Here is a 9,741-nt window from a genome sequence, read left to right as displayed (position 1 = left end):
CTCGTACTTCGAGCCGGCGCACATCACGGGGCACGTGCTCTCTGTGCAGAACTCGGCCACCTGCAGGTCGGCGGAGGGTCGGCTCGGGCAGTGTTGGGCCGCGGGGGCGAGGGTCGAGGGTCGAGGGGGGAGGGGGGAGGGGCGGCAGTCACCACGCCGTAGAGGAGGTTGATCTCGTTGAAGAAGTCCACCGTGTTGACAGCGAGCCACTCGTTCGGGTCCTCGCCTACACCGTCCAATCCGCCGGCGTCACTCGAAAATCCGCGCTCGCGCCGTGCGGCTGTGCCGGCCCCCACCGGCAGGCAGCGTCACAGCCTCGTGAAGGTTGCCCGTGCCGAGCGTGGCCTGCGAGCCGCGGCGCCGACCCGGTGAGCGTTACCCTCCCTGCAGCCACGGCACACACACACACAAAACACAAGCCGCAGTCCCGTCGGGCCGCGAACACACCTGCGCAAACTTGTGCAGCTGGTACCGCTTCGTGCCCTCGCGGTGGTTGCGCCGCGGCCGAAACGTCTTCCCCTTCTCCTTGTTGGCGGCGAAGATGTTCATCGGGGTCGGCGCTTGGATTTGAAGAGCGGGGAAGCCGTCGACAGGCGTCCCTTGGCCCGCCAGGCAGGAACGAGAAACACGCGGCAAGACACACACACACACACACCTCTCCTTAAAATCCCTGTGTGGTGGCGGCGTGCCGTCCTCCCATCCCTCCCTTGGGTTCTCTGTTTTCTTTCTTTCTTTTTACACACACACACACACACACATGCACATGCACATGTACATGTGCATGTATGCACAGACAAACAGACAGCCCCTTCCCCTTCCCCCTCAAGACCCTCAAGGGCGAGGACACACACAGGACGCACCTCTAGCGAGGCCCGCATAGTTTGTGGGAGACTCCTGCCGCCGCCCCTGCCCACCCCTGTGTCAGTGTGCCTGTGCGCTGTGGTTGCGAGAGACTGCCAGTGAGAAGCTGGAGGCAGGTCGCTAAACTGAGATGAGACCGCCAGTGGAGTTGGGAGTCCACCGTGCACCGCGCTGCGAGCCTGTCGTGTCCCTTGTCAGGAGCAGGAGAGCCCCACCTGTGCCCCTGATCGTCCTTCCAAAATCCTGCTCGTTCGTGCAGGTGTGGACCCTGTCCTCCTCCCCCATCCCTCGATTGGGTTTGTCTCTGTCTTCTTTCTTTCTTTTCTGCTGTCTGTCCCTTTGTTTGTTTTTTTCTGACTGTTTTTGTGTGCGCGGGCCTTCAAGGCCGGCCGCGGGTCGTCTCCCCCCATCCCCAGGGCCTCCAGGGCTCGCAGCCTCGCACCTCTCGACACCTCACCTCTCATAGACCAGCGTGCAGCGCCCTGGTGTATTTTCTTCTCAAGAAGAGGCTGCGAGTCGGCGTCTATCGCGCGCGATAAGGTTTTTTTTTGCTTGCTTGCCTTCCCTGGCCACCCTGGGACCCCGTGTTTCGGCCCGGAGGGCCGGGTGCGCAGGTAGAGCGGTAGGGCTGGCGTGTGGGGCCTCAGGTAAAGGTAAACCTGTCTCAGACCGCCGGAGGTAGAGGTAAACGGAGCCCACGTGAGGGGAGGTAAACGTACGACCGTGGGCCCGCGAGGGCTCGAGGTGGGACGACGCAAGGCCCCGCGAGAGCGCTTCGCCTGCGGCGCGCCTGCCCGGCCATGGACCAGGCTTCACCGCCGCTTGCTGACGGCTGATCGCATCGCCTACCGCATCGCGAATGACCAGTGCCGCGACCACTTGGACCTTGCACTGCCTGCCTGCTGACCCGGTGCAAAGAATCTGCGTCTCAGCTCTTCGGCGCATTGATTGTGCATGATTGCTCAAGTGGCTCGAATTGGCAATCCACCGCAATGCGAACATGAATGGAGAGCATATGCAACACGGACGCAGGCTTGCCGTTGGCGACGTCGGTTATCAGAGGGGTCCCAGGTCATATAGTGACACGCTCGATGGGATGCTGCATTGACGCAGACAGCAAAAGCATCGCAGCGGAGACCTTCTCATGAGTGGCGGCTCGCACCATGCGGCAGTGCGGACACCAGGTGCGCGAATTTAAGAGCCATTTTCGATTCCGTGGTTTTGGCACTGACAAATCGACCTGTCTGGGCACAGCTGAGCCCGGCGCTGCCTCCATTCTGAAAGTGTAGAAGGGAAGGCAGCATGTCAGGCTGCGAACTCTGCTGTGCGCCGAAAAGCGGTATGGCGCCGAGGAGGCCATTTTCCTATTTGCTATTAGAAAAGGCTGTCGACATCCAAAATTTTCCTCGCTGCGCGCCCAATCATGGTGCCATGGTGGGCACGCAGCGCGCGGGGCGCCTGTGGCGCCCATTTTTTGAAATGTCTGCCACTAACCTAAGTGGCTCTCAGAAACACTCGTGCCCTCGTGCGGCTGCGCATCTTATTTTCTTCTCGGCGAGTGAAAATCGCAGATTATGTTGTATCGAGATCGCAATATCTCGAGATCACTCGAGAGATCACTGTTCACTCGCCTCTCGCGCGAGAGAGATCCTCGAGGCGAGATCACGCACAGGTAAATCACGGCTACGTTGCTCAGAGGTAGAGGTAAAGGGCCCACGGCTGCCCAGAGGTAAAGGTAAGAGGGCCGCAGGCCCTCAGAGGTAGAGGTAACCTAAACCCCTCCTACCCGGCCCTCCGGGCCGACCGTGTTGCATGTCTGACTGTCACTGTGCGATTTCGGGGCCCGGGGTTGTGCGAGGTAGTGAAAGACCTTCCCTGGGTCTGTCTCTCACACCCTCACTGTCGTCGCAAGCGAGGTTCTTGTTTCTTATCACCCTACTGTGAATCATCTTGAGCAGGCGCACATCGCTTCCAGGGAGGGGGGCGCCCTTCTCTCCACACCACATGCTAGGGGGGGGGGGTCCGACCCCCCCCAGCAGCAGCACCTTCACCACATGCTAGGGGGGGGGGCCGACCCCCCCCCAGCACCCTCACCACACGCAAAGCCTAGGGGGGGGGGGGTCCCGATCCCCCTAGAGGCTTCACCACATGCTAAAAGGGGGGGGGGGGGGGTCATGGCGGTGTGCGCCTGCTCCTTCAACTTCGCCAAAGAGGTCGGCAGCCCGAGCGCCGTCGACCGCACCGACTACGGCACAGCCTCCAGCAGCGTGCGCCCGGGGCTTCGCCCAGCACCACTCGCAACAGCTCTCGCGCGCCGCCGTCTGTGGCGACGCGCAAAACATCAACAACCCTGCTCGCAACATGCGAGAGAGAGATTGTATGTTTGTCAACATGCGTGCGCGCGCACTCATTCTCTCTCTCTCTCTCATTCATGACCGGTCTCAATGTCCCACCCCCCTGCGCGCGGGCCTTCTAGGCCCGCGGGTAGTCTCACCCCATCCCCAGGGCCTCCAGGGCTCGCACCTCAACCTCTCACAGACCAGCGCAAAGTCCATCCGAAGCCTAGCTAGATGTTAAGTCTGTATTTTGTGTATTTGGACTTGGGCTGAAAACACAGTGTATTTTGTGTATTTGCTCCCACAAAGCCAGGATACACACTCGATGGGGACCACTAGATCCTACCAGCGCGCCGCAGGCGAAGGAAAATTTGCCGCATTTCGTGAGTTTTCATTGATTTTTCGCAGCTTTAACCAACATTTGACCTTGGGAGTCGGTCACTTGAAGACAGGTAGTTGAGCTTTTTGGTATTTCGGATTGGGACTTTACCATTTGTGCATGTGTGTGACTCCCTGGTCTGCCAACCACCGGGGGGGCACCGCCACCACTGACTGTGTATTTGGCTGTGTATTTGCTGTGTATTTGCTCACAGGCCAAAAACACATTCTATTTTGTGTATTTGCTACCCCCACCCTGTAAATAAATAAATAAATAAAACAGACATCCCAAGCTAGGGCTGGGTACCCCCACCCTGTGTATTTAACATCTAGGCTTCAGTATTTCTTCTCAATAGGAATCCTACCCGTAACAAGGCTGTGAACTTCGCGCGCTGCCCCTGTGCAGCCCGAGCTGCCGCAGACCCTCCCAACCACTAAGTCGTTCCGACCTTCCTTCCACGGCAATGTCCGCGCAGCGAGGCACCTCCACAGCGGAGCGCCTCGCCGCCCTCCTCGCCCTCCTCGCCCTCGCCGTCACCTTCTCCACCTTCAACGCAGCCTCCTTTGGAAGCCTCCACTTCGGAGCCGAGATGGCGCACGGCCCGACTCTGGGCGACTCGCGGCCGCGCGAGCTCGTCGCCGAGCGTTTCGTGCTGCAGCAGCTCGCGCGCGCCTTCGTGCAGGAGCCGTGGCTGCTGCCCGCGTCGAGCGCCACCCGCACCGCCCGGCCACCGCCCGAGGGCGGCTGGCCCTTTCCGGTCGCGGACGAGGCGGAGGCGGCGGCGGGGCGTGCGTGGCTCGAGGCACAGGGCGGCGGCAGCTGGGGCGGAGACAGCTTTGCGACGGGCGGTGGTGCGTGGGCGGGCGGCGGCGTGGACGGCGGTGGGGAGGGTGGCGGGGCGGACTTATGGGCGGGTGACGGCGGAGGTGCGTGGGTCGAGGATGGTGGCGTGGGTGGCGGGCCGGAGGGCGGCGAAGCTGCTGCTGCGGAGGAGGAGGCGGAGGAGGAGGAGGAGGAGGAGGAGGAGGAGGAGGAGGAGGAGGGGCGGGGGGAGCTCGTGGCTGGTGTGGGCGTGCAGGTCGCTGTCGAGTACGTGGGGAGCAGGCCGCCACTGGAGGCGGGAGGCGGCGGAGGGCGCTACCTGACCCTGTGCGAGACGGACTGGGTCTGTGCGGCCGCGTGGGACGCCGCCGGACCCGACGCGCGCTTTGAACTGCTCCCCGCGCTGCCGCCGGATGGGACGCCGCCGCGCGCCGAGAACGGCTCACGCGCGGCGCCGCCTGCTGCGGGGGGAGGAGGGGGCGAGAGCGGGACCAACGGGACGGCTCTCGGCGGGACGGCTCTCGGCGGGGGCGGCTGGTTCGCGCTCCGCAGCGTGTCCAACGGCACGCCGCCCCAGGCGGCTCCTCGTCGAGAGGCGGTCCCTCACCCGGTCCCTCACCCGCCTCGTGCCCCTTGTGATAGGCAAGCTGCTCCAGGTGGCCCCCGCGTCCGACCCGGAGGCGTGGGTGGTGCGAGCGCGAGGCGAGCCCGCGGCGAGGAGCGGGCCGGCGCTGCTCGTGCTGCCGTCGGAGCTGTGGCGCACCGGCCCGCGCCGGTTGCGCAACCGCGGCAGCGGCGGCGCTCTCCTCAACTTTCGCGGCCTGAGCGATGGCATCTCGGTCCGCGCGCACGGCGACGAGGACTCGGCGGGAGGGTCCGAGGCGGCCTGCAGACGCGCCTCGCCGCGCACGCGATTCGAGCTGCGCCGGATCGCGTCGCCGCCGCCTCCTCCCCCGCCGCCGCGGACGGCTTCGACTTTGCCGCAGCCCGCCCCCGTCACCGCCGCGTCGGCCGTGCCGCTGCCGACGCCGCAACACGCGGCGCTCGATTCGCCGCCCCTCAACTCCTCTCTCGGGCCGTAACTCGGGCGGCGTGGTATGTGAGTGTTTCAGTGTGTCAGAGACGTACCGCGCTATATAAGGGGTAAGGTAAGGTAAATCGTTTCTCCCCACACACACGAGGTGGTGGGGCAAGGGGGGGCAACCCTCGCGTCTCCACGTCTAACGACAGGAGCCCCACGGCATTTAAAGTGCAAGGCCCGGTGCGCGTGGGTGAGCGGTGTGTGTGTGTGTGTGTGTGTGTGTGTGTGTGTGTGTGTGTGTGTGTGTGTGTGTGTGTGTGTGTGTGTGTGTGTGTGTGTGTGTGTGTGTGTGTGTGTGTGTGTGTGTGTGTGTGTGTGTGTGTGTGTGTGTGTGTGTGTGTGTGTGTGTGTGTGTGTGTGTCACGTCACTGCATCCTCTGCCGGTTCCTCCCGTCGCCTCTTCTTTGTTCGAATGGTTTTCAATCGCCATCCTTCACGCGAAGCCCTCCCATGTAGCTAGCGTTCTTTGCGAATGTCTATATACGTTTTTCTCTCTCTACTCCTGTACTCGCAGGTCGCACACTGCTCTCTGACGTGCTGCGAGACACCTGAGTATTACTCTAAATGTAAATCGCGCGTCTCGGCGCGTCCGCGGTGCCGGTGGTTCTCGCTCGACACTCGAGTCTCTCGTGTGAAAAAAACACGCGCTGCGCCGCGGCGCGACGGCAAATACGGCTTGAACTAAAAGTAAAGCAGATGTGAATAATCAATGGTGGAAAGAAAAAAAGTACCGGCATTGCGCGTAGGATCATCTCCTCGCGAGATCATCTCACATACTTGTATGTATGTAGCGTCATAAGAGCGAGGGCGCTAGCCCGAGAGTCAGCCGGCGGCGTCCGCTTCCCTGCGCTCGAGGTGCCGCAGCAAACCGGCGGCGACCGCCTTCGTCGCGGCCGCCGCGCCTCCCTCTGCGGCTCGCAGGAAGAGGTGGGGCCAGCCGAGCTCGAGCTCGCTCACAAGCCAGCGAGGCTGCCCCGTCGCGCCTCCAGCTGCCTCTCCAGCTGCCTCTCCTCCCCCGCCGCCCGCTGTGTCGGGCAGGAGGTCGACACGCGCCAGGTAGATCTGCTCGCCTGGCCTCGCCGCGCAAGCCGCGCGCGCCTCGCCCATGGCCCGCAGCGCGGTCGCGAGCGCCTCTGCGGGCGGAGAGTCGACGCGAGACACGCGCTGTACACCGCGCGCGCTCCAGCCCGCCGGCTCCTTGCGCACTGCGTGCAGCAGAGAGCCGTTGACGAAGACGAAGCAGAGCTCGCCGTGCCGCCTCACGCCGCCCAGAAACGGCTGCAGCAGCAGGTCGCCCTCCCTGGCGCGCGAGAGCACGGCTGCCTCGCCGCCCTCCTCGCCGAGTGTGTACAGGTCGACGCCGTCGCCGCCGCTCCCAACGGCGGGCTTGAAGACGTAAGAGCGACGCCCCTCCTCGCCCGCGCTACGCCCGGCGTCCAGCCGCCGGACAGCCGAGCGCAGCTCCGCCCCGGCCGCGCCTTTGGCGAGGAGTGCGGTGGGCACCGTTCCGAGGCCACGCTCCGCCATCTCGAGCAGATACTTCTTGTGCGCGTGCCACGCCGTCGCACGCAGGTCTAGCCGCGGCCCCGCGCCGCCGTCGGCGAGCGAACGGAGCAGCTCGCAGAAGTTAGCCGTGTGAGCGGGCGTCTCGCTGTACGTCCACGCCAGCAGCGGCAACACGGCTCGCGCGCGGTGGAGCAGCGCCGAGGCCGGGCCCGACTGCCAATCGACGCGCTCCACAAAGAGCCCAAGCGAGCGCCACGCCTCGGTGAGGGCGGCGACCTCCTCCTCGGCGGCCGGGATGCTGTCGACAGGGTCGCCGTCAGCGAGAATGAGGACGCGTCGAGCCTGCCAACGCCGAGCGCGGTCCACTAGGCCAGCGCAGCCAGCGCCACGCTTTCCGCCGGGCATCTGTCACTGACTCTTGCTGCGGAGACGGGCGGCGGCCGCTTTTCTTTTTCCTCTAAATAAATAAATAAATAAAAACGGTCAAACTCTGAGACGAGATGGGATTTAGGGACATGTGTCCCCGCCCTGCACGATCTTGGTGTGAGGGATCTTCAATCCGTCCCCTCACCCCCTGGTCACTACCCGACACTAGAAGAGCAGCAAGAGTTGGGGCTGCGGCTACGGCTGCGGCTGCGGGAGGGGCTATGGTCGCGGGAGAGCCGCTGCGCCGCGTGGGCGCGCCTACACCGCGCTTGCTCCGCTCGCCACCTCTCGCAAAGGTCCAAAGTCATAGCCATCACCTCCTCCGGCAAGTCCTTTTCGCCTATCTTGCCGTCCCTCCATGCCTGGTAGAGCTCGTCGTCATAGCCGCCATATTGCATCACAGCCTGCTGCACTGCGTCGTGCACAACCCCTGCCACCCTATCCCGCGCCTCAGCGTCCAACTTCTTTTTCCTCTGGAGCCGAGAGGGAAATCTTTTTCCTTTTCGTGCAAGGCTCACTACCACCAGCGACCAGACACACATTCGTCAGGGGCGGGGAACCCGCAATTTGAGATGCTGAGGGCATTTTGAGTTGCAAAAAATCAATTTAGATTGCATTTTTCAATTCAGAATGCCGAGTTGACTTTTCGCATTTCAAGATGCACACCGCATTCCAAAGATGGTCCACGCATTCCAGGATGCGTCGACCATCCTGGAATGCGAACTGCATTCGTGAATGCGCTAGCATCTGGAGTTACCCCTTTGCATTCTAGGATGCTCCTTGCTATTTCAAGTTGCCTTCCTTAACCTGAGATGCCCAGCATTTTGGCCAATGCCGCATGTCGGCGGGGCATCGGGTAGGCTGCGGCTCGGCCTGCGCCTCGGCAGTCGTTGCCGCTGCGCAGCTGGATATGGTGGCGCACGTGGCGTGGCCTGTCGTTTGCATGTTTTGCGGTGGCAGCCCATAACCGCACGAATTGTGCATGGCCCTCAGCAATCCGTGTTCGATCGGCAACGCCCGTGCCGCTGCTCTGTGTCTCGTTAGAATAGGCAATGAAAAACGGCGCCCGCTCTCGTCGCATGTGCGCCGGTTGACATATCATGTATGTGGCTCTTTTTATGGATAACAAGGAGTCTCGTTTTCGACTTTTTCTTCTTGTATATGAGCCCGCAGCCCGCGGCTTCCTCGCGCGTTTCGCGCTCCTTAACGGTCTCTCTCTCGCCAGCCCTCAACTGTTCAGTAGAATTTGCTGCAACTGGGCAGATTCATGTGGTATCATGCTGTCCTCATCAGGTGTCTGTGCCGCAGCGTAGGCGAGACTCTAATCTCTATGCCTCGGCACCCCATCGAGGCAGCTCGCGAGGTGAAGCTTGCCAGCAAGGGTATTGTTGCCTACACCAGCAGGCAAGGGAGCACTATGGTGTGAGCCTGCCAGCACTGGTGCGCAAGCCAGATCAGTACAGTCGTACCGGGCAGCAATGAAGCGCGTTGGGTGCCCGCGCCGGATGCAGTGCTAACGCGGCAAGCTTGGGCCGCATCAGCAGATGCGTGAGGCGGTGCGGAAACCGTTGTTTCAAGGCCACCTGGTAGGCTCACTCCTTCCCATCCCAGAGGTAGAGGGCAAGGAAGGTAGTCGATACCCTCGCCACAGATGGACATTTTCATTCAGAGAGAGAGATTTTTAGCAATACCAAACAACTCTAACACTCACACGTAATTTGGGGCCTGGAGCCCTGTTCACGCGCGCGCGAGACGTGCAGACAGGGTTGCCAGGTGAGAGCGAATGGCGCGGTTCACGCCTCGCACGACAGAGAGAGAAATGCGTTGTGTTCATTCAGTGTTATGTGCTACTTTCAGATACGTAGGAGGACTCTGCTGACGGGGTATTTTAAAGCCCAAGAAAGAAAGAAGCAGGATTGTAACGCCCTCCCACGCACATTGTTTTCCGCACTTTCCGCATATTCCGCAACGCGGAATAGTAAACGGCAATTTGGGCAATTGTCGGACTCTCTCCTGTAGCGTCAAAGCGCAGCTGCCTCGTGGCTCGTGGTGCATGGTGCATGGTGCATCCCAAGAAAGAAAGAAGACGGCCTGTCACGCCCTCCGCCCACGCGCATGTATATTCCGCACTTTCCGCATATTCCGCATTGCGGGCAACTTGGGCAACTTGGGCAACTTCGTCGGAGTCTCCCGTAGCGTAGCGTCAAAGCTGCCTCGAGGCGCATGGTGCGTCCTGCCCGCTCCCCCGCAGCTACGCTGCTGGTGATTGATGTCGCACGCGCATGCCCACCCTCACGGCACCCACGCCATACCCGCGCGCTGACAACACA

General features: G+C 62.2%; 3 protein-coding genes across 3 annotated transcripts; 1 reads left to right on the top strand and 2 right to left on the bottom strand.

Moving 5' to 3' along the window:
* Positions 1 to 23: 23 nt before the first annotated feature.
* On the bottom strand, positions 24 to 549 carry EMIHUDRAFT_244089 (hypothetical protein; the record flags this gene model as incomplete). Its single annotated transcript, XM_005769865.1, has 4 exons — positions 24 to 41; positions 153 to 226; positions 297 to 345; positions 448 to 549. 4 exons carry the CDS (start codon positions 547 to 549, stop codon positions 24 to 26), a joined length of 243 nt encoding a protein of 80 aa, XP_005769922.1.
* Positions 550 to 4,039: 3,490 nt separating this feature from the next.
* On the top strand, positions 4,040 to 5,480 carry EMIHUDRAFT_118567 (hypothetical protein; the record flags this gene model as incomplete). The annotated part of the gene is made up of 2 exons (XM_005769864.1): positions 4,040 to 5,024; positions 5,101 to 5,480. The coding sequence occupies 2 exons, from the start codon at positions 4,040 to 4,042 to the stop codon at positions 5,478 to 5,480; spliced, it is 1,365 nt and encodes a 454-aa protein (XP_005769921.1).
* An 821-nt stretch (positions 5,481 to 6,301) lies between these two features.
* EMIHUDRAFT_244086 (hypothetical protein) lies at positions 6,302 to 7,390 on the bottom strand (the record flags this gene model as incomplete). Its single annotated transcript, XM_005769863.1, has 1 exon — positions 6,302 to 7,390. The coding sequence occupies one exon, from the start codon at positions 7,388 to 7,390 to the stop codon at positions 6,302 to 6,304; it is 1,089 nt and encodes a 362-aa protein (XP_005769920.1).
* Between the last annotated feature and the right edge of the window lie 2,351 nt (positions 7,391 to 9,741).

This window comes from Emiliania huxleyi (genome assembly GCF_000372725.1).
Source record: "Emiliania huxleyi CCMP1516 unplaced genomic scaffold EMIHUscaffold_409, whole genome shotgun sequence".
NCBI lineage: Eukaryota > Haptophyta > Isochrysidales > Noelaerhabdaceae > Emiliania > Emiliania huxleyi.
Note: the sequence above shows the minus strand (reverse complement) of the source record. Positions and strands in the feature narration are given on the sequence as shown.